The 24,789-nt window shown below is 41.4% G+C and overlaps 1 protein-coding gene and 1 long non-coding RNA gene across 2 annotated transcripts; one reads left to right on the top strand and one right to left on the bottom strand.

Annotated features, from left to right (window-relative positions):
* The first annotated feature begins 2,998 nt into the window (after positions 1-2,998).
* LOC124266952 lies at positions 2,999-24,469 on the top strand. The gene is made up of 15 exons (XM_046701804.1): positions 2,999-3,084; positions 3,474-3,572; positions 3,866-3,969; positions 7,241-7,369; positions 7,654-7,788; positions 8,027-8,091; positions 8,453-8,514; positions 9,284-9,393; positions 9,818-10,007; positions 11,403-11,468; positions 12,075-12,232; positions 20,855-20,994; positions 21,473-21,631; positions 23,897-23,981; positions 24,434-24,469. The coding sequence occupies exons 1-12, from the start codon at positions 3,012-3,014 to the stop codon at positions 20,966-20,968; spliced, it is 1,305 nt and encodes a 434-aa protein (XP_046557760.1). The 5' UTR covers positions 2,999-3,011; the 3' UTR covers positions 20,969-20,994; positions 21,473-21,631; positions 23,897-23,981; positions 24,434-24,469.
* Positions 6,494-21,247, bottom strand: LOC124266953. The gene is made up of 3 exons (XR_006895906.1): positions 21,232-21,247; positions 7,762-7,767; positions 6,494-6,823 (listed from the first exon to the last, which is right to left on the bottom strand). It is a non-coding gene; the product is annotated as an uncharacterized LOC124266953 (long non-coding RNA).
* Positions 24,470-24,789: the final 320 nt, after the last annotated feature.

The following is a 24,789-nucleotide window of genomic DNA, read 5'->3' as shown; positions in this document are numbered from 1 at the left end:
CTGTAATGAATCATTACACAAGATGCAGCCAACTTCCATTAATAAATACCACCATCTAACATAGGTGTTTACTTTATGCCAGTCAGTTCACGTCAATATTGAACACATGCAAACATAAAAGAGACACGTTTGATAAGTCACTTGTTCTGTATTTACCATGTGGAAATGATTAATGATTTCATGGATCAGAAAAGTTTTTAACAACGCTAATCAAATATCAAAGTGTAACATTATTTACGATCGAGATAAATCGCGATCTTCAAGGCACGTGTCATCCGACAAACTTCAAGCTATTGTTAACGCTGTAAACAAGAAGGGAATACAATTAACGTGAATAATGAATGTAAATAGTTTGTACTGAAGGAAGTGACAAGAAGGTACAGTCTGCACTGACCATCATCCTGAACTTCAGGGACAGGGGGTGTGGAGTAGCCTAGTTATTAGCAGCGTTGGCTCATTAAGCCAAAGACCAGGGTTCGATCCGTTTGTCACCTTGTACAGACAGTATCAGCTGACAAGGCTCAGTTCCAAGCAGGAGTTCCTTATAAGACTTTGATGATGTTTGATGAGGCAGTGTTTACGGTGCTTGCTCATCATCACTTATGGGGCGGTGGGGTAGCCTAGTGGTTAAAGCATTCGCTCATCATGCCGAAGACCCGGGTTCGATTCCCCAGATCGGTACAATGTGTGAAACCCATTCGTGTTGTCCCCCGCTGTGATAGTGCTAGAATATTGCCAAAAGCGGCGTAAAACCACTCTCATTCACAAATAACAAATACAATGTTTCAAGGGGGCTATCACAAACTTTATGACAATCAACAAATACTATATTCAGATTGTTGTTTATCTACAATGCAAGAATTCAGCCCTACTTCTGATTGTGCTGAGGTTACACTGAATGTCGTTAATGAGACCATTAGGCTCCAAGCACCAAATAATTGATCATGTGTTCAATAGTTTTGCAATCACAGCTGCCTGGTGACATAGGATGTAAAATGAATTGTCGTGCGAATTAAGAGTTTGTAAGCTCAGGCCGAGATTATACATTGATTGCTGCGAACAGCCGGAAAATAGGTACACTATATGAGAGTTGGGCAAATGTGGATGGATGCTGTGCTTCATACAAAGTCTCAGCAAGGTTAGATTAAATCTTCTAAAAATGTTGATCGATCTGACAGCCTGGACAGTGTGACATGATCATTTATTATCTAAAATGGTTATCGATCGCGGGTGGCTCATCGGAGATATCGATTCAAGGAATTTGCGCCACGATGCTTTTGTTAACGACAATAGAGATTTAACAAATGGCATCACAAAACTCCCGGTCGCTGAACATGGTTTGATCTACGTTTCACCAACAAATATCACGGAAGAGGAAATGATTGTTAGTTGTAGCAAAAACATTAGCAATATATTCACCCCTGCAAGACTATAACATTCAACGCCTCGGGGAAATGATACATGGAGAACAATATGTATGCTTTAGTCTATAGGTACCTCACAGCCTGACGTTGCTCGTCGATTCATCATCAACATAAAGGGGAAGTGGGGTAGCCCAGTGGCTAAAGCGTTCGCTCGTCACGCCGAGGGCTCGGGTTCGATTCCCCCATGGGTACAGTGTGTGAAGCCCATTTCTGGTGTCCCCCGCCGTGATATTGCTGGAATATTGGTAAAAGCGGCGTAAAACTAGACTCACTGGAATCCTGAAACAGATCTGATGATACCAAAACGTATATACGTCTTTGGGTGATGCAAGAATCACACGACTTCTATCAAGTAGCATTTAAACACACCCTTATCACCAGCACTCCTTCTTTCGATTATATCATGCGTATAATTTAGAACAACAACAACTTATAAAGACAAACACTCGCACAGACAGAAATAGGAGTGGGTAAAGTATATGGTTATGGGGCATTTCGAGGAACTATATTATGTCAATATGTAATTACTTTCTGCTGTATTAACATGTCACGATTTGACAAAACGGGAGCTCCATCGATTTGATAATATGTTCTAAATCGTGTTTATCGAGGAAAATGTTTCATGTTTGCAGTAAATTAGTGCGAATCCATTATCCGATTGTCTGGTTTGGCGAATCGACCTTAATATCAAAACCTTTGCTATGTAAAGATTGACTGTATAAATTTTTGGGGTTCATTGGGAAAAATCGAAAATCTTAAGTGCAAATTTGTGGTAGGCCTGTCAGTCTCTGCAGGAGGCAAGAAGAACCACATCTGCCAGGAATCGGATCAAGTATGAGAGAAGATTATTACTTAAACCCACATAGCATATACCAGATTCAACAAATAGCTCGGTGAAACTGTAAGACACAGCTAGAAAAATACGAGTTAGACGTTAAGCCAGAAGACATCAAATGTGTGGAACTAGGCAAGCGAACCTGCACCTTTGGTAGCATATTTCATTCCCTCTCGGTATTCGACCTTGAAGCGGTGGGCGTTATCTCATTCTGTGGCCGTGGCTAACTTTTGTACATTTATTTTGAAATGAATACAATAACAAACGTGACGAGTGAGTGAGTATGGTTTTACGCCGCATTTAGCAATATTCCGGCAACATCACGGCGGGGGACACCAGAAATGGGCTTCACACACTGTACCTATGTCAATAATCGAAAACGGGTCTTCGGCGTGACGAGCGAACGCTATAACCACTGGGCTACCCCACCTCCCCACAAACGTGACGAAATCAGTCAATCCGAATATAGGTAAGTGCCCAAAATAGAATGTAACTTTATATACAATGCAGAATCTGGTCATTCGAAGTATGACGTCATTGTATGCGTCATTTCCATATACTTACATGCTAATATTGGTTATCCATAGTTAACGTGGGTTTTACCTTGGTAAACACGGGCGGTCCGGGCTTTGAAATCGACTGCTAGAGCAGTACACGGTCGTAACCAGCTATATTTAACGAGCGCTTCGATTAATATAATAATAGATTAGAGTTGTCTTTCTTGAATAGCTCTCGGGCACGGGACTTACAAAATGGCTGGTTGGGAAGGACGCCACTTTGCAAAATTGGCCACGATTATATTGATCTTTATACTCCAAATATCTGGTATGTCACATGATATCCACACATGTAATGTATAAATGTTGTTTATGAACAATGATATGTAATACAACCATAATCAATGGAACAAAAATCGATACATCTTTATGTTTTATGTAAACAAACTGGAACAATGTGTCGTTTTTGTTTTGGATGTATTGTAAGAATTACCATTCTGATTTTTAATGTATTTGTATGCACGGAATAAAATGTGTCATTTACCATGATATGTAGATATATTTCATAAGTTAATCTGATGTTGTGCAGCTATTTTCACATGTGAAAAGATGTTAAAAAAGGTGCCGCCTAATCTACGATCATTCTTTTACTTTAACCCAAAGATATCAATGGATGTGCCATGGAAAGACACAATTGTTCTGCACTATTTTATACAGCACACAAGCCCCTCTTCAAGGACTTTCCCTCACATGTGTTGCTCCGACACATATCTGTGTCAAGACATCTTCCAGTCTGTGTCCTCTTCCGTAAACAAGGTAATACAAAAATAAAAATAATTTATTATTATCATCACACATTTTCCACATAATCTTTCAATAATTTATAGTGTAAATGCACATATTTACAATGATTTAACCTCTTTTTGCATATATATTAAATTGTAGATACCGGGGTAAAATTTAGCTCAGTTAATGAAACATCTTGAACTTCGAATACATGGTTAGGTTTAAGTGCATGATAAAACTGAAATTCAAAATGAATTGTTAGTAAATATGTGCACAAGATAAATTCTGTGAATGGAAATGATACAGAAAGTTTTTGTTTTCAGAAAGTGGATCAAATCTGGAAAATATTTTATTCAACTTGTGGAAGGACAAAGATATATTTCACAGTTTATCATCATGGGAGATTGGATCATTTACAGTCAACAAGGTACTGTTTATTTTTTGCTGTTAATAAATGATTTTAACTTGAAGTGCTTTTATGATAAATTGATATTCTAGAGACATTCACTTTTTCAAATATGATTAGCTTGTCCTCTGGACTAGTCTTAAAAACAGTGTATTTCTAACTCTGCATTCTCTCAACATTAAAAAAATATAGAGAACGATTCATTTTCTCAGCGATAGCTGGGTCCATAATACGCTGAATAAGTGCCTCCCTGTTTTAACTTAAATTTAAGAATATGTTATATTTTTGTGGTAATAATATAATAAATGTATGTATCCTCAAAGATTTACTGCAATGTCTGTGGCACAGATGGCCTGGTGTTTTACTGCATGCAGGATCCATAGATCTCAGATTTGATCCAGTCATGATCCTCGTTCACTCAGCTTCCAACCATTGCTTATATTTCACTAAAGCAGCATCTGAGCCTTGAGCTTTTTGTGAGACAGAAATGTGTGCCCTGAAGACCAGTAAATGCAGAAAGAATATATTTCATCCAATGAGACATGCAATAATATTCATTGTGGCTAATTCTTGAGAGGAAATAAAAAGGTACTGTATTTAAGGTATTTTTACAGTACAAAACACTACTTCATTTCATAACTTTACAGGACACTGATATCTCTATTAGGACAATAGAAATAAATTATCGGTCTCCCCTGGAACCTGAGTTGGTAGGTCAGGGTAAAACTATAAAGGCCTGTTTCAGTTGAGACTTCCCCCTTTCCAGACATTGACATAAGCTGTGTCTGAAATACTGATGAAAGTGCCATTACACCAGCTCAGTCACTGTATACATTGGTAATGTGTTGCTGACAGAGAACAACAAACAGATAAACAACTGATCATATGAGGTATTTGGGATTACACTTTCTTAGTAGAGTACAGATTCTAGTACTTCTGAAGTCGCTGTGGCTGAGTAAAGTACAGATTCTAGTACTTCTGAAGTCGCTGTGGCTGAGCGGGTTAGGACGGCTGACTTTAGGTGCCTCAGACACTGACGGTGTGGGTTCGAATCCTGAATGGGACTCAACCCAACAAAAGTACAAGAATCTGTACTTTACTAAGAAAATGTTATCCCAAATATAACATACATTACATTTGACCACCTTCTAAATTGCATTGTGTAATCAAAACAACTGATCAGTTTGTCATTCCTTGGCTCCATTCCACAAAGTGATCCTAGCACTCAGACGATCACCACTCCAATACCTTTACATAGACTTACAACAGCAGTGATCCTAGCACTCAGATGATCACCACAATCCAATACCTTAACACTCAGATGATCACCACTCCAATACCTTAATAGACTTACAACAGCAGTGATCCTAGCACTCAGATGATCACCACTCCAATACCTTAACATAGACTTACAACAGCAGTGATCCTAGCACTCAGATGATCACCACTCCAATACCTTAACAATAACAGTGATTAACTCAGATGATCACCACTCCAATAACTTAACATAGACTTACAACAGCAGTGATCCCAGCACTCAGATGATCACCACTCCAATACCTTAACATAGACTTACAACAGCTGTGATCCAAGCACTCAGATGATCACCACTCCAATACCTTAACATAGACTTACAACAGCAGTGATCCTAGCACTCAGATGATCACCACTCCAATACCTTAACATAGACTTACGACAGCAGTGATCCTAGCACAGCAGTGATCGAAGTAGTGCTTTATTTCCGTACCAGGGCACAGTAAATATTTAAATGGCATAGATGAAATATTTTCCACGTGCCCTGGCGGTATGATTAAAATTATAAAAAATATACTCACCATGATTCATTTTATGTCAAATGCGATAAATTTGATCAGCTCAAATGATTCAAAACCTATGTTTACAACCCATTAAACAGTTTAATGGTGGCACTCTCAATCAAACAGCTTAACATTTTAAGTTCCCGTGAGCATAGGAAGCCCCTTTTTTCGTAATAACTTTGTTTGTTGGTTAGTTTATGGGTCCAGGACAAAGCTGAACTATTCTCGCAGTCATGTTAGTGTTCAGGAAATCCAGCTCTCATGGTTACAGGTTTACATAATGTTTACTGATTTATTAAACAATAAACTGAAATGACATAATTGTTTTAAGTTTAATTGGGTCATTAAAAGGTATGGGCATACTTATTTTCACAAAGACGCACCTAAACTATCTCTGTGGTGTAAGGGAGTGATGGGGTAGCCTAATGGTTAAAAAGACCTGGGTTCGATTCTCCACATGGGCACAATGTGTGAAGCCCATTTCTGCAGTCTAAGTAAACCTAGGCTCAGTATTATTCATTACACTGCTATACTGAGTCTAACAAACCCCAGTAGAAGGTTGCGTTAGCTAACCTTTTGAATTGACCAATCAGAACACAGCTTACCAAATCGTGAAAGTTAACATTTGCACATACCGTTTGAACTTTTACCTCGAAAATGTTTGCACTCGAACGATTCCGAATGCTATTTTCTGCACGATTACTTTCGAGTGATACATATGGAGCATGCCATTATTCACAAAATAGTGAGTAAACAGTCTCTGAAAATAGTGTTTTTGTCAATATTCCAGGATGTCATTTTTCGGAAATATAAGCTTACAGTAACTATGTCATTAGAAACCTCTTAAGCAGAGGTTGAGAGATTAGAGAAAATCCATTTTGTAAGTCCCGCCGAACCCTAAATAGTAGCCGTTGTCTGATTGGGTAAATCGGTTCGGCCGTTTTGCATTTGATTGGCCGGTCATAGGTCGCTCAGAGGTTAGCTAATGCGACCTTCCACTAGGGTTTGTTAGAGTCAGTAAAGCAGTATAACAAATAATACTGAGTCTAAGTCCATTTCTGGTGTCTGGAATACTGCTAAAATCTGCATAAAACCATACTCACTCACTCACTCTGTCTGGTGTCGTCAGGCAAATTTGCATTTCCATCACTGAACAGTCCCAGCGTTATGATGGCTCGGTGGGACGAATCCTTAAAACTTAACATCAGACTGACTGACTGACTGAGTTTAGTTTTACTCCGCTTTTAGCAATATTCCAGCAATATAACGGCGGGGGACACCGGAAATGGGCTTAACACATTGTGCCCATGTGGGGAATCGAACCCGGGTCTTCGGCGTGACGAGCCAACCCTTTAACCACTAGGCTACCCCACCGCCCCCTTAACATCAGAAAGGAAATGGACTTCTCAAAATGGATAACTGTGTAAGTGTTATCATGTTTCTGCATTGTCTTTGAGGTTTTGTGTTATCATCAGGAGACCTCAGTGGCTGTGCCAGTCCCACCAGTGTTCCCTGGCCTTCGGTGTTTTCTAGGGGAGACAATCATGTATGACTATGAGGGCAAATCAGCAAAATCCAAAATATCCAGATGGTTTCAAGGATTGGTATGTTAAAGCCACGCACCAACCTTTTGATTTTTTTATTGTTCAGGGAATGTGTATGATTCATATTTTATTCATATGCAAACAAGTCAAATAATTAATCTTTAAGAAATCTGCAAAATGCCATTTCCAAAATAGTAAATCTGAATTTGATAGATTTTTATCATAAAAAGTCTTGGATTGACTAACTGTAACTTGGGATATTGTAAAAACACTGTGTTTTTCACATGTACATCATGAATGCCTGAGTTTTTTCATGTTCAATGTGCTAAATATGCTACTCCTAGTTTTCTCGACACCTGGAGCACCAGCAAGACATCACAGAGGAGGTGGTGCACATGGCTGTCAGGACCCACACCTTCACCATCATCGCCTTCCCCAACATGCACATTCACAGACAGCTGGAGGACATGGTACACCAGGTAGGAAATGCTTTACAAGAATTATGTGCTTTTACTGTGCCCATTTAAGTAACAAGCCTAACCAAAGCAAACCGTTCAGGTTTTCAAGAGGACCCCCGTATTCTAATATTTACTTGTTTTATATATGTTATTACCTAACTTTGCATAGGTTAAAATCTTGAATTCCAGAACGACAACATTTCTGTACCAAATGTTTTGAAGAAGAATTTTGTGTTTCGGTTAAACGTTTTTATTTCAGATCAGCTATGATAGTGCAGAGCACATCAAGTCTCTGATAGTACATCCGCACTCGGAGAGGAAAAGGTAATCAGCTATACTGGATTCCATTCCATCTCGATCTGCAGACAATAGTCGTCAGATTAGTTTAAGACTGACATAAATTTTGAGAGTGTATGGAGTGTTCACACTTTGCATCAATTCTTATAAATACAGTGTAAATGCATTCTAGATCATTTACTCCTGAATAAAAACAATACAAAATCAGTGAGATCGTATTGCAAAATAATGTGACATGTGTTATGTTTTTGTGATCATGTATCAGTGTACTATATTTTGAAACTTTGCAATGATATAAATAGTTCTCAAAGTTACAATTAAACAAAATCATGTGTTATTTGAATTTTGTTGTATAGAGATTTTAATGACCTGTTTCTTGTATTATCAGATACATCCAGGAGATGTTCGGGGTGACCACTCTACCCGCAGCTGTTGTGGTGCACAATCAAGGTCAGTGTGTAGGCAGCCATCTTTCCTGAATCAACATCCTGGGACCAGACGATCTTATCATGAAATCATCATTCTGAAATTCACTTTTCTTTGAAATTCAAAATTCTCTTTTAACTTTGAAATTTGGAGGTCTCTTTACTTTGAAATTTGAAATTCAAACATGAATTTTTGATAGTAGAGTGGAATGTAATAAAGTCTGTAATGTACATAATGACTGCATATGATGAGTGCAATGTAAAATTGGTGATGTCATATTCATGTCATTGTAGCATTAGTAACAAATGTGTCCATTTTATTACTGGAAAAGTTAGAGCCTATGTGATTCAGCTGTTCATCATGGTGCCATTATTCACTGTTCAGAGTTGCTTCCCTTGGGCATACCAAAAGCCTATGATCGTTGGTTTGAATCCTGATATTGATTCCAGATTTGTCAGCACTATACCCATGTTCTTTGTTTTCACCAAAGTGGTAAATCCTTAGACCTGCATTACCTCAGTGTTTCCTCTCCCATCAAGATGACATGCACTGATGTAACTGGAATATTGTTCAAAGTGGCATAAAATGCAGCTTACTCATTGTTAAACAAAGTTGTACATCTAATATTGATTCATTTGTCTGTTTCAGCAAGGGGTGGTATTTACCTGTCATGATTAGAGTGTTCTATCTTTAGATTGAAACTAGTGTTTTGTTGATATGGGGGCAGGCAGATGTGAGAGACATTACCATTGCTGAAAGTCCTAGTGAAAGCCTTAATGTTTGATGTCTTCAGATGATGGATCTGACCCTGTGATAAAAGTCTTCCCTGAGATTTCCCTGCGTAGAGACAAAATGGAGACCTACATCCAGTCCCGGAGAGTGCCAACCACTCACTTCACAATGGTAGGTTGCTGGGCAGAGTTACATCCCTTTGGCATACCAGAACCTATGATTGTGGATTCCAATCCTGATTTGTACATATAACATTTCATACCCATGCTTGTGGGTATCAATAAGGTGTTTCATGTCTGCTTTATGAAGAAAGATGTTTGGTAATTAGCAGTCTAGCTGCAGTTACATGCTGACCAGAGGTCAAGGCCATCAAAATACCTGGTGGATATCATCTCCCTAAATAGGATCATGGCTCTTTTAATCTATAGCTGTCATCTCCAGCTCAAACACTAAACTGATATGTCATGACACAGCTAAAACTGCAGAGGATAGCACTTAAGAGGTTAATGAACATTCTCAAACCAAGTTTGCTTATTTCAGTTATATCCCAAGGTTTATGGTCCCTATTTGTATCAGTTCTTGTTTTAATCCACAGGAGTCCTTCAATCAGTTAGTCCGGGACACATCTGATGAGAGTTATGTCCCCTTCTTGATTGGCTTCTACGCCTTCTGGGCACCAGGGGCCTTGACCTTCCTACGCTTCATGTCTCTCACTGTGCAGGAGTTTGACGACCTGAGTGTAGCCTTGAGATTTGGCTTAGTTGACCTGTCTGAGCAAAACCAATGTGAGTCCACGACAGGTGACATGTCAAACAGTCACTGCATGCAGTTGATATCTTTTCAGGTCTCATCCAGTTTGTTTTGAATCACTAAATCATGGTAATGGTCTACAACTTATTTGTCTACCTATTTTGCTCGCTTGAATAACATTTGAAATAAACTGAAGAAGAGAATTTAATTTTTTGTGTTCACAGTATAAGAGATATGAAAAACTGAGTAAAAAGTGCTTTCTTAATTAAGAAATTAAGGGTTAGATTTCTTCCAGTTTTTCTTGCTTTGATCATTTTTTCATTACTGATATGTCAATGAGTATAAGAGCGTCCACCCAGAGAGCGGAAGGTCACAGGTTCAATCCCCGGCCACGTCATACCAAAAGATGTTAAAATATGGTACTTGTTGGTCCCTGCCTGGCGCTTGGCATTAATGGGTACAACAAGGACTGGTCAGCTCGGAGTCAGTATAATATGAGCTAGCACTATAAAACCAGCTTAAGTCTGGGCTAGTACAAGCAGCCACACATACACACGCATGCACGTCGTCATATGAGCGAAATAATCTTAAGTATTACATTAAACCCCATTTCACCTCACCTTCATGCCATTTTCCATTTTCCTCGTGACACTTGAACTGTGTAGGATTGATATGTGCCTAAATTCCATGCATTATGGTTCCAAGTATGAAAACTCACTGATGTAATGTACAATCATGTCAGCCTTAACCATGGCGTAACAGCTGTACGTTGATACAACAGCTTTCAATGACACTGTAGAGATGGGATATCTGGTGGTCAAGAAAAGCAAGGCTATCCAGTTAATATGTAAAATGAATATATTAAATCAGTCCCTCTTGGATTCCGCGATTCCGTGGTTGCAGAATAAATCATGGAAATTACCGTTTAATGCAGAAAAACGTCTGGGCCGTAGAAAACGCATTTTCATGCAGAATATCGGCAGAATTTGCCATTTTTCTGCCGATGAATTTTCTTATTTTAAAAGTTGAATGAAGGTTGACTATCAAATGAAACAATATTTTGTAAAGTTTGTAATGTCATTCCTGGTCACACTCGTAAGAGTACGGATTCAGATCATCTTTCTAAATCTAAAAAACATCTTGCAAGAAAATACAATCTGTCGGCTGTACCTTGAATGTCATGAAGCTCTAAAACAGTTACAGCTTTGTGTTTCAGAATAAAAAATTGAAATTCTTTATCATTTTTGGTTGTTTTTTCAAGTATTTAACTGCAGAATCTTTTGCAGAATTTTGAAAAATGGGATGCAGAATTTACTTTAATTTGCAACGGAATTCGTAAAAAAATTCACCATGGAATCCAGGAGAGACTGTTAGATATTGACTGAAACAAATAATATATTCTTGATATATTTGTCTTGCTTGTATTTCAGTGGTCAATAGATACATTGACCCCATGAAGGCAAGATCGTTTCCTTTTCTCATCCTGTTTACAAAAGGTAACTATATACATATAAATATTTAAAGTGTATGGATTCACATGACTGCCTTCATGGTAACCGTTTGTCACATAATCTGTGTACTTGTGATTGTGGGTTCAACTGCTGGTATACCCTGTTTGTGTGTAGAGGTTTGTCATCACTCAGGGTTCAACGTTACGTCAGCTGCCTAACCAACTCAGCCACCGCCTCTTCCACAGAAATGGAAGTCTGACAACTGGTAGTCTAGACCATAGACTTTGTGTATCGCTCTGATGAGTGTAAATTGTCACGGCTCCCTTGGTTGAAAGCTATGAATGCACAATGCCATTTAGAAAGTGGTCATATGTAACAAATGTTATATTTGGGATTACACTTTCTCAGTTGGTTAGGCAGCTGACTTTGTGTGCTGGCAATTAGGTGCCTGATTCTGAGGGTGTAGGTTCGAATCCCGGAAGGGACTTGGCCCAACAAAAGTACTAGAATCTGTACTTTACTGAGAAAGTGTAATCCCAAATATAACGTGTTACATTTGACCACTTTCTAAATGACATTGTGTATTCAGGTAGACATCTATTTGCACTATTTGTAGACAGACAGGTAGACATCTATTTGCACTATTTGTAGATAGAGAGACAGGTGAGCTACAACAGACTCTGCTGTCTGAGAAGAGACCGAGTCCACAAACTGTGTACACAGAGATCCTGGGGCTTGGCATCAACATCTCCACCTACAGTGGGGAGCCATTGCTGTACCAGCCATATGGAGTAGAGGACCCCATGCAGGTAGGCTCATCAGGGCTGGCTACAAGTGAACACTAACCATACTTGTACCACATGATATAGGTGTCTAGTGTGTTTGAGGGTCCGTATGTGTTCTACAGTCCACCATAACCAGACAGGACCTAATCACTAATCACTAGTGAGTGAGTTTAGTTTTACGCCGCACTCAGCAATATTCCAGCTATATGGCGGCGGTCTGTAAATAATCGAGTCTGGACCAGACAATCCAGTGATCAACAGCATGAGCATCGATCTGAGCAATTGGGAACCAATGACATGTGTCAACCAAGTCAGTGAGCCTGACCACCCGATCCTGTTAGTCGCCTCTTACGACAAGCATGGGTTACTGAAGATCAATATTCTACCCCGAATACTAATCCCTAATCACTAGGTACTGGCATGTGTTGGACAGGTGTCTAGTGTGCTTGAGGGTCCGTATGGACACATGTGCTCTCCAGCCTACCATTACAAGATAGAACCTAATCAATAATCACTAGGTACTTATACTCCCCATCAAAAGTTGAGACTCACTAGTGTAAATGTAGCCATTTATTTAAGTAAGCTGTTCTAAAATAAATTTTGCAAAACTTTCCATACTGTTTAAAGGTACTGTTTACACATAAACTGATGTATTGTAAAACACATTTGTAACGTTGAAATGATTATTGTCATGAGTTCAATAAATGATGAAACTCAGTGAAAATTGACGAATTCGTAACAAAACTTTACACCAAAACGCAGCTGTTCACATGCATGATATTTGCACATGCTTTACAGCAATTTGGTGCATGATCCTCGTGCAATTCATCTGCATAAGGTTTTAAGTTGGTTCCCCCAAGTTAGTGGAGAAATTCATCTTCGATGTAACCATACATACATACATAACATATAGTGAGTGCTTTAAGTGAGTATACACACCTCGGTTATGTTCCCATTCACTTTGTATTGGTTCATCCTCATATCAACCTCTTATGACGTCATTAGCGGTTGTTTTCAAATATCCCCCTTGGGGATTATCATATCATTCAAGGGTCTGACAATACCAATGTTTACTCAGGCGAATATGGAAAACCTCAGCGTCGCCTCGGTTATCCATATTCTCCCTCGTGAAAAAACGACATCGGCAATTCTTGAATATTTCTCTCGACTTCCGTCTCGAGAAATATTCAAGAATTACCTCTGTCAAAATGACAAAAAGGATGAGCAAGTTTACTGTTTATTACTTTTTCATCACAATATGAATGACACAGTTAGTAGTGATAATTGCGCCAGAATAGTTGAAGAAAGCACGGTCTCCTGTGTAGTTGTGTCATGAACTTCTGACGTATCCACAGTCGGATCTTCTGTTCCATTCAATATGGAGCTGATGGCCTCCTTTTGGTCCTCCCGAAGGCGTTCGTTTATAGGTCCAAGACCACACTAAGCCCATTTCTGGTGTCCCCGCCGTGATATTGCTGGAATATTGCTCAAAAGCGGTAAAAAAACAGAATGTTTGACATGTACACATTGTATATATATTTGTGTCGTGCAAAAACTTTACTGTGTTCACAACAGTGAGTGAGTTGAAACCGCCAATGTGGTTTGTGACGAGATGAAACCTGCGAGCATCGGGTGGAACTAGCGAACCATGGGTGATACTGCATTGAAATCTTTTACTCTAGTGACGTCATTGGGCTTTGACGATGGCGTAAAATGGAAAACAAATCGACTTTTAAGACCGACACTGTCATAAATCAAAATATTGGACCTTCTACTAAAGACATCATTCAATAGTTTTACAATTACTATTATTTTTATGTGCATGTTAAAACCACCTTGTTTTATTTTCAGATTTTTGATTTAATTTTAGAATTTAAACAGTTTGTATAACTCACCCTCAACACTGCGGTGTCCCGTTCGCTCCATAATCAGTTGTTCCGGTATTCCTTCTCATACAGTTTCGTTGCTGTAGTGACCCTTGTCATATGTCCAGTTATGCCTGCTTTACGACAAAGTTCGGGAACCACTTTCTGCAATGTGTTGTGGCCAGTTGGTTGACGACTGTACCAGCATGTATCTGTAGGGTGCTGTAGTGGCGTCAGGTAGAACATCTCATGCCTTCCATCTGTGGGACACAGGCTCATGTACTTCTTGTACAGCTCCACGTGACAACGCTCCTTACATTCACTTGCATGGTGTGTTACTTCTTTAGGAGCTATTTTGCGATGCTTAAGTCCACCTTGAAAGGTTTTTGAAATATCCTCTTTGTACTTAAGGTATGCTCGCTTTCCGGTAGGCTCACACAAGGAAACTTGAGATTGGTTGAAACGAAGGCTTCTGTGCTCGGATCCACTTCTCAGGGAGAAATGTTTACCATTTAGATACACCATGGTGTTTACAAGAACTCTGGCGTTTCCACAGTTTCCACAGTTGGTTCTCTTCGTCGTCCCTGATAGGCTCAGCTTGTTTCTTCTTTTGTCCCAATCCAGTATTAGTAATTCTCTTAAGCTCGCCATCAAAAACTTGCCTGAATTCCTCGAATTCTGGAGAGTTCAGAATGTTCAGATCTCGCTTAGAAGTAAGTCGAATGTGCGACTGAAGTCCCATCACAAGAGACACAAGAGAAGACGGCGGGTACATCTCTCCATTCTTCTTTCTCACTTCCAGTACAAATCTACTCAACCAGAATGTTAATTCTTCCGTATCCATATTATCCAGAGTTTTGATAATTTTGTTCTCATTAAGTCTGTTATTTCGCCATATTGCCCATGTGTTATAAGTCTTCATGGCCCATTTGTTTCTACAACGAGTGTTCACGGGTACAGCAGTGCGGGCTTGGTCTTCGATGTCTGTATTAGACGAAACAAACTTGAATCGCACGTTCTCATCGTTTTTTGCGGCATTACTTTCATCTTGTTTGAGTGGCATTTTCAGAAGTTGAGACGTACAATATGGAACACGTTTTTATGGATAACAACTTCTTCATTTCGAGCGTGAGTGCGACGTTTCGATACAGATTCTTGTACCGTTGTCAAGCAAGAGTGATACATGAAGTGGAGGAGCTGCGTATATATACTGTATACATGTATAACAATGAAACAACATACATTGTAATTGACAAAGGAAACAACATAATTGCCATAATTGGTTAAGCATGGTGGACAACCTCCTAGATGACACCTCAACCTACAAAAGGATGAAGAGGGATCCGACTACAAAGCTCAACCGTCAGCATAAGGCCACGCTAAAAACGCTGCATGATAAATATGAACTCTCAACAGATCTGTATCGTAAACTCACAGTATCTCACCCCCAGCCACCTTATGCCAGAGCAACAGTCAAAATCCACAAGAACCCCGTTAAAACTCGTCTACTAGTCTGTTCCCGTGACACTGTGTTCTACAGTACTACCCAGCACCTTACCCAAACACTCCCCCCACTAGGTAAATCTGCCAACTCCTTCATCAATGATTCAACTGACTTCTGCTGCAAGATCCGTGACATCACCAACCCAGGTCCCATCATCAGCTACGACGTTGTGGACCTATTCACCAATGTACCTCGGGAAGAAGCCCTCCAAGCACTACGCCAAAGAATTGACAACCTCCAACAACCCCTCAACACTAGCCTCTCTAACGACTCTATCATCAGCCTCACCACCGCCTGCATCAACTCCACCTACTTCACCTGGGGCGATGCCATCTATGAGCAAATCCACGGACTTCCCATGGGCTCCCCACTATCCCCCATCCTAACAGAAATTTACATGACCGACCTGGAAGATAAGGCCCTAGAAACTGCACCCTTCAAAACTTCCTGCTGGTACCGCAAAGTGGATGACACCTTCATCATCCTCCAACCTCAGCTAGATCCAAAGCAGCTCCCAAGCCCATCTCAACAACCAACATCCCCACATCAAATTCACCATAGAAACAGAGCAGAACAACCAACTACCTTTCCTTGATGTCCTTGTATCCGCGACCTCCTGCAACCAACTCCAGACCTCCCGTGTACAGAAAACCTACCCATACGGATCAATACATCCACTACAACTCCAACCACCCCCTAAAGTCAAGACCGAGGCGTCATCTCTACATTGACCAGAAGAGCCAAAAACATCTGCTCAACAAACCTACAAGAAGAAATTGAACACCTAAGGAAAGTCTTTGTAGAACGCAACCACTACCCACCTGAAATAGTCAACAGAACCATCGAAGCAACGCTTTCACCCCCTGCCAAAAGATCTAAACCAGAATCAGCCCCCATCAAGATATCCATTCCCTACATAGGTAAACCATCACATCAAATCAAATCAGCCGACTCCTGAGACAACAGGCAGGCATAGACACAACCTTCTCAGCGTCCTGCCTCAACAACCTTCTCCATGCCAACGGAAGAAAACAACCCACCGTCAACAACAACAACCCGAAATGTGTTATTTATAAAATAAACTGTGATTGTGGACAAAGCTACATAGGTGAAACATCCCGACCCATCAACATGCGAGTCAAAGAACATCGCACCTCTGTTGCTAATTCAGACACAAAATCAGCTATCTCTGACCGCATCAAAGCAAACCCCAATCATCAAATAGAGTGGTCAGACTTCACCATTCTCGCCAACAACCAAACGGACTTCACTAAACGCAAGCTCACCGAAGCCATTCACATCACACGCCATAAGCCCACCATCAACCGTGACCAAGGATACTTCATTCCATCAGCTTATGATCCACTCCTCCACCAAGCCCAATCTATTGTATAAACATCGCACCTATTGTATAAACATCTCCTTCATTGTAACTACTTCTGTATTTATACATCTCTGGCTTCCATTACTATCCTTTGTGTACTCACTGGCTTCATCAGCTTACTGCTTAACCAATTATGTATGTTGTTTCATTGTTATACATGTATACAGTATATATATGCAGCTCCTCCACTTCATGTATCACTCTTGCTTGACAACGGTACAAGAATCTGTATCGAAACGTCGCACTCACGAAATAAAGAAGTTGTTATCCATAAAAACGTCGAAAACTTGTTTGAGTGGCATTTTTAGAAGTTGAGACGTACAATATGGAACAAGTTTTTATGGATAACAACGCACTCACGAAATAAAGAAATTGTTATCAATAACATGAAGGTGCACTCAAATTAGAGATACACTAGGTACATAGGTATGGAACACAACAAAATGCCCGGAACCAAGTTATCACACGAAGCCTACGCCGAGATCCGATCAGTCGTTTGTCTCTTCGGGAAGCAAAGAGGAAGTACCACATATCGCAAGCCCGATACACACGAATCCGTGGCGGCTCCGAGAGAACTCCCGACATGGCCAAAGTCTTCGAGAGACTGCTGGAGAAGTGTCCCCACGTATTGCATTCCGACCGAGAGAAACAAATCCTGGAGAAATCTGGACACACCTTCTACGAGCGCTACCAGATGCCTCGGAAGTTTCTGGAGCTGTATTTGCTGTACTTTCGCCAATTCGTCATAGACGGCAAAATAGTGGATTTCGTTTACCTCTACCCACCCAACCAATTTCGCCCTGCGGTGGGCAAACTCCGCATTGTTCTTGCGGACGACTACTGCCGCCCAGCAGAACCCAAGGACAGAAGACATCACCGATGCACCGACTGCCTGGCCGTCATATCGGAACTCCCCACTCTCTTCGAGTGAGACAACTCTACGTGCAAGTGTGGCGTTATCGATCACTGCGTCGACAGCAAGAAATGCGTTCTGTGGAAAAACAAAGCGATAGAAGACTACACACCACCCCAGGAGGATCGACTTCCACTCGAGGTTCCGGAAGAAATCCCAATCCACTACTTTCTCTCAAACATAGAGAACCTGCACAACGACGACTGCCTCTTCTGGTGCCTGCGCTACTAACACCTCGTCGACGAGTTGTCGGCCAATTGTCCATGCAGCGAGAAAGAGTCTTGTATCTTCCGGCAGCTATCGGGACAAGCAGATCTGCCAAGGGGACGGGGACTGCATACACACCCCTTTGCCCAACTACGGCGGGCCCAAGGATATGGAAGTGGCAGCCCCTCCATGCAGCGAACACCGAAAAGCCACAGACGTTCCGGAAGGAATCTACACGTGCCAAAACTTCATGCCATATCGAAATCTGAAGGAAGAACCGACTTTTGCTGCTACTGGATTCACCATCGACTGGAGAAGAAAACAATTCTGGTGTTCGGCCAATTCGCCATAGACGGGCAAAATAGAGGATTTCGTTTACCCTCACCCACCCAACCAATTTAAGCCCTGCGGTGGGCAAACTCCGCTGATTGTTCTTATGCCGGCTGACTACTGCGTCACCAGCAGAACCCAAGGACAGAAGACATCACCGATGCACCGACTGCCTGGCCATCATATCGAACTCCCCCCACTCCTCTTAGCGAGACAACTCTAATGCAGAAGTGTGGCTTATCGATCACTCGCGCCGACAGCAAGAAATCGGATTCTGTAATGGAAAACAAAGCGATAGAAGACTACACACCACCCCAGGAGGATCGACTTCCACTTTCGAGGTTCGGAAGAAATCCTAATCCACTACTCACCATGCAGAACCTGCACGACTGACGACTGCCTCTTCTGGTGCTCTGGCGCTTACTAACACCTGCGTCCGACGAAGTTGTCGGCCACAATTGTCCATGCAGCTTAGAAAGAGTCTTGTATCTTCCGGCAGCCATCGGGACAAGCAGATCTGCCAAGGGGACGGGGACTGCATACACACACCTTTGCCCAACTTCGGCGGGCCCAAGGATATGGAAGTGGCAGCCCTCCATGCAGCCTAACAGCGAAAAGCCACAGAGCGCCCGAAGGAATCTACCACGCGCCAAAAACCGCCATATCGGAAATCACGAAGGGAAGAACCGACTTTTGCTGCTACTGGATTCACCATCGACTGGAGAAGAAACAATTCTGAATTGTGCACGGCTGGGGCTAAATTAGTTGGGTGGGTAGAGGTAAACGAAATCCACTATTTTGCCATCTTTGTATTTCTTGGACTTGGCCTTGTGACACATCTTTTTTTAGGGCATGTTGAAATTTTTCCTATATTTTTCCTACTTCCTATATGTCTATATGAAAATCCCAATCCTATCCTGCTTAATAGCCACACACGGAATTGTTTTCTCCAGTCGATGCGGCGAATCTAGTAGCAACTTAACAAGTCGGTTCTTCCCGCCATTATTCGATATGGCGAAGTTTTGGCGCAGTAGATTCCTTCGGAGCGATCTGTGGCTTTTCGGTGTTCGCTGCATGGAGGGGCTGCCATATCCTTGGGCCTGCCGTAGTTGGGCAAAGGGGTGGTATGCCTGTCCCTTGGGCCCCATGGCAGATCTACTTGTCCCGATAGCTGGCCGGAAGATACAAGACTCTTTCGCTGCATGGACAATTGGCCCGACAACTTCGTCGGCCGAGTTAGTAAGCGCCAGGCACCAGAGGCAGTCGATGCGCCGTACAGGTTCTCTAGTGTTTGAGAGAAAGTAGTGGATTGGGATTTCTTCCGGAACCTCTCGAGGCAGGAAGTCGATCCTCCTTGGGTGGTGTGTAGTCTTCTATCGGCTTTGTTTTTCCACAGAAGCGCGTTTCTTGCTGTCGACACGCAGTGGTCGATGTCGCGCACTTGCACGTAGAATTGTCACCATTTCGAAGAGAGTGGGGAGTTCCGATATGACGGCCAGGCAGTCGGTGCATCGGTGGTGTCTTCTGTCCTTGGGTTCTGCTGGGCGGTAGTAGTCGTCCACGAGAACAATGCAGAGTTTGCCCGCTGGGGGCGAAATTGGTTGGGTGGGTAGAGGTAAACGAAATCCACTATTTTGCCATCTTCGACGAATTGGCGAAAGTACAGCAAATACAGTTCCAGAAACTTGCGAGGCGTCTGGTAGCACTCGTAGAAGGTGTGTCCAGATTTCTCCAGGATTTGTTTCTCTGGGTCGGAGAAATGTTGAGTGGAGGTGCACCCTTTGGAATTTTCCTGCTTATTTTATCATTATTTTTGCTTTGCGGTCCTGTACTGCTATTGCCTATACTACTCATCTTGTTTCAAGGGGTGTTTGCGGGATTTTGTAAGTAAGACTAAGTAAGACCTAATCTCATTTTTCAAAACAATACTGTATTTGTTTAAATAATTTCAAAATCATTTAGATTAACTTAACTTAAACCTCCGTTTTACCTGCGTGTATTTTAACAAAATAGACCTCCTTTTCCGATGCGTGTATGGCAAATAGCAACCTCCCCTCGGTTGATGTAGAAATGAACTTTGATGCCGAGCTATTTGGACTCGATGTTCAAACAGAGGGTTCAGCGTGTTCATTTCTATATCAACCTCAGGATAAAGTTGTTATTTACCTAAACTTTTCATGGGTAGTATATATGTGTTGGACAGGTGTCTGGTGTGTTTGAGGGTCCATATGGACACATATGTTCTCTAGCTTACAATAAGCAGACAGGACCTAATCACTAATCACGAATCACTATACACAAGGTACTTGTATGTGTTGGACAGGTGTCTGGTGTGTTGGAGGGTCCGTATGGACACATGTGTTCTCTAGCTTACAATAAGCAGACAGGACCTAATCACTAATCACGAATCACTATACACAAGGTACTTGTATGTGTTGGACAGGTGTCTGGTGTGTTGGAGGGTCCGTATGGACACATGTGTTCTTCAGCCTACCATAACCTGACTGACAATACACCCAGGAAGAAGCCACAGGTGAAAAAGAAAATGAAAAACTGAAAAAGAAAAGAGACTGGCCCAACAGGGTATGTTTTACAGCATTTTCATGATAAATATTTATACTGACATGTTTTATACTGATATATGAAAATAAATAGAAATATGTTAATTTTGAATTCTTTGCTGTGTAAAAGTACAAGTGGAGAATGAATTTGTCTGTTTTGTGTTATGATGAGTTTTAATTGCACAAGGGGCGGTGGGGTAGCCTAGTGGTTAAAGTGTTCACTCGTCACACAGAAGGGTTCAATTCCCCACATGGGTACAATGTGTGAAGCCCATTTCTGGTGTCCCCCAACGTGATATTGCTGGAATTTTGCTAAAATCGGGTAAAACCATATTCACTCACTCATTTAATTGCACATATAAAGGTGCAGTGGATTTTCCTAATAATTATACAAATGTAGGCCCTTTTAATTTATACTGTGTATATTTCTGTGTGCGGTAACTGAACCAACACACAGTGAAATAATACACTGTAAGACAAGCTGTTAATTGTTTCCACAGGACATTTTTGATGAAATTGATGCCACCCTTCCGAAGGATCATGGGATACCAGTTGTGTCACACGTGACATGGAGTCAGGTGGTGGAGAAGTCCCACGCACCACGACACCCGTTCCTGCCAGAGGGCCGATGGGCAGGAGAGTATACCAAGGTGGCCATGGTAAGCCAATATCTGTTAATTATTTGATGGCCAGACATTTATGTCAGATTTTATCTGGTGGTGTCACATGCATACTGCTTATAAAACATAACTGTGTTTTCATGTTGTTTATTCTTGTGATGTCATGTAAGGGCAATGGTTGGGCTGTAGTCGAACACTCATTTGGTTCAGGTCAGGTGAGGTGAAATTAGGTTTAACGTCGTGCTTGAGAATATTAGCTCATATGACGACGTGCCTGCGTGTGTATGTGTATGTGCGCCTGCTTGTACTAGCCCAGACTGAAGCTGGTTTTATAGTGCTAGCCCACTGAGATACCATGCCGCAGTGAAGCATGAATATCCCCACTCAGACACATTATACTGATTCCGAGCCGACCAGTCCTTGTTGTACCCATTAATGCCGGGCGCCAGGCAGGGACCAACAAGTACCATATTTTAACGTCTTTTGGTATGACGCGGCCGGGGATCGAACCCGCGACCTTCCGCTCTCCGGGCGGACACTCTAACCACTACACCACGGAGGCAGTCTGGTTCAGGTCCAACATATATGATCTCACTTAGTACTGGGAGGAATCCATATTGAGAGTAGTTCCATGCCTGTGACGCTCCCATGACACCACACATACTGAAGGCAGTAGCAAACCTCATGCAACTGTTCAAATTATTTGTATTTTCAAATCAAAGTCGGTATCAAGTTTCTGTTCGGCAGAAAATAACAAGTCTTCAAAAGACGATGTCATGTCATATTAACTATATATATAAATTCTTTAAGTGGCATTTAGAAGCTAGTGTGATGAAGAGGAACTGTAGTTATGGATAGACATCTTCTTGATTGCAACGGATGTGACGTTTTGTTGTAGATGCTAACAGTGTTATCACTTGCTTGCATCTGTTGCAATACAGTAGTTGTCTATCCATAAACACTTGATATGCATCAGGATGTAATGTAACACGGTTTACAGTCAAATCACACATCTGTACTCCAGTGCTTCCCAAAGTGTTACATACATGGTGGAATGAGCCAGATTAATCTGGAACGTCACAGCTCTGGCAAACTGTAGCAAATAGGGCTGCGCAACAGAGAGAAAACTGTGGAATTAAATATATTTTAGGGGGGTAATTATTAAATATGAAGTTGGAAATCTGAGGTGAGGTGAGGTGAAATGGGGTTTAATGTCGTACTTGAGAATATTTCGTTCATATGACAACGCGCATGCGTGTGTATGTGTATGTGTGCGCCTGCTTGTACTAGCCCAGACTGAAGCTGGTTTTATAGTGCTAACCCACTGAGATACCATGCCGCAGTGAAGCATGAATACCCCACTCAGACACAGTATACTGACTCCGAGCCGACCAGTCCTTGTTGTACCCATTAATGCCGAGCACCAGGCAGGGACCAACAAGTACCACATTTTAATGTCAGCAGCCGGGGATCGAACCAGCGACCTTCCGCTCTCCGGGCGGACGCTCTAACCACTACACCACGGAGGAAATCTGAAAGCACAACCCTGTGAGGGAAAGGGTGTCTACCTTTGATGGTGGCCATATATTATGTTGATGTTAAAAATATTTTTCGAACCGAAGCGAGGGAAGTATATTGCCAACCTTTACTCGCTTCGCTCACATATAGGAAGATTGGTCATTTTCTTTTTGTTGCGCAGCCCTATTTGCGCTACAGTTTGCAACTTGCTGAGCAGAGTTATGTCCCTTAGATGCCCTTGACAGTCCAGTATAGTGCTGCTATTGGGTTTCACCAAAGTGTCAATATCTTGGAATTTATATAGTCCTTCGCAGATGAGAATATTTGACCCCAAATCTTTCCAAATAGGAATGTATTACACATGGTGTTTGTTTCACCTAATTTTAACTTAAATGCGATGGTTTGGTTGACATGACTAAATGGATTCTACTGATAACAGAATCTAAGGAAGGAAGTGACCTAATTCTTTAGAGACCTTACATAATTTTATTGAAGGCAATTTTACAATGCATTGCTAAAATACCTCTGAAAATAACGAAATTAAAATGAAAAAAAAAAATTGAACAAAATAAGAATGTTTCCTAATTTACCTGCCCTAGGGCTCCTTGAATCCTTGATAAATCCACATTTCTGTGCCGGGTAACCGTTACATAGCCATGTAGTGATTTGAAGGAAAATGTTCATAAACAGTTCTTAACTTGCCCACTAAGGATTTTACAACTAGTCCAGTGGAACACATCATCCTATCACAGTGGTGTTAACCCAGCGACATTTTCTGTCATGCAGATTGTGTTCCTGATCGATGGATGTGGAAGCTGTCGACGTAACATGGATGTCTTTCGTGAACTGCACGAAACAGTAAAGTATATAGGTTAGATATTGTCTTCCCTCACCAATCTGGCACAGTAGATAGTGTGTTTGAGCTCAGTGGACAGTGACTTCAGCTCTTTCCATTGCCGCTATGTAGGAAGCTCAAACTGTGCACCAGAAGTAGCTTTTTAATTAGAATGGTAAACAATTCATTTTAGGGATGAATCATACAAAATTGTCAATAGAACAGAAATGAAGAAAGTTTCATCCAAGGGTATCACAAAGGTGTCACAGGCAGCGGATGAGGTTTGATAACAGTGCCAATCTTTTGTTTCTTATGGGTAAACATGGTTGCATTACTACTTTGAAAGGTGTAAATAACGTGTCTTTTAAGATGTTTTAGACAGTTTGCCATCACTCGAAGTATTTGTCTTTGGCAATTATTTGATCTTTTCTGAGATCTTGTTAGTGATATCATTTCTCTTATACGTGGAACTTTCTCTGCTATTTTAGATGGTGGCTCCCTCTACCTTGCAAACTGTACGCGGGATAGGCAGTTGTGTGTGGACCATGGCGTGACAGGCTTCCCCACCATCCTGGCCTTCCGTGGGTTTGGTTGGCTGGGTGACGGTCTGTGTGTGTCGTCACAAGCTGAGAGAGAGATCGCCGAATCCATCAGGATGGACTATCATGGCGTCATACTGGTCAGTACTATCACTGATACCATGGTAACGTGGGTCATTATTTGGAAGTATGCACACATTTTAGACCAGTCTGCATGAACAGAATGTCTCAAATTGATAGCCTGTGTCATTCTGCAGGATTGAAATTCAGGTGGTGCATAGCTGTGCAGAGTTACTTCCCTTTCC

Source organism: Haliotis rubra, unplaced genomic scaffold, assembly GCF_003918875.1.
Source record: "Haliotis rubra isolate DU_JTF1 unplaced genomic scaffold, ASM391887v1 Scf129, whole genome shotgun sequence".
NCBI lineage: Eukaryota > Metazoa > Mollusca > Gastropoda > Lepetellida > Haliotidae > Haliotis > Haliotis rubra.
The sequence above is the reverse complement of the archived record's forward strand: the minus strand, read 5'-3'. Positions and strand labels throughout refer to the sequence as shown.

Excerpts from the sequence above, each read along its gene's own strand:
- LOC124266952 (XM_046701804.1), top strand. The coding sequence starts at position 3,012 with ATGGCTGGTTGGGAAGGACGCCACTTTGCAAAATTGGCCACGATTATA. Across the intron at positions 3,085-3,473 it reads CTTTATACTCCAAATATCTG|CACACAAGCCCCTCTTCAAG; the intron begins GTATGTCACATG and ends TATTTTATACAG. Across the intron at positions 8,515-9,283 it reads TGTTGTGGTGCACAATCAAG|ATGATGGATCTGACCCTGTG; the intron begins GTCAGTGTGTAG and ends TGATGTCTTCAG.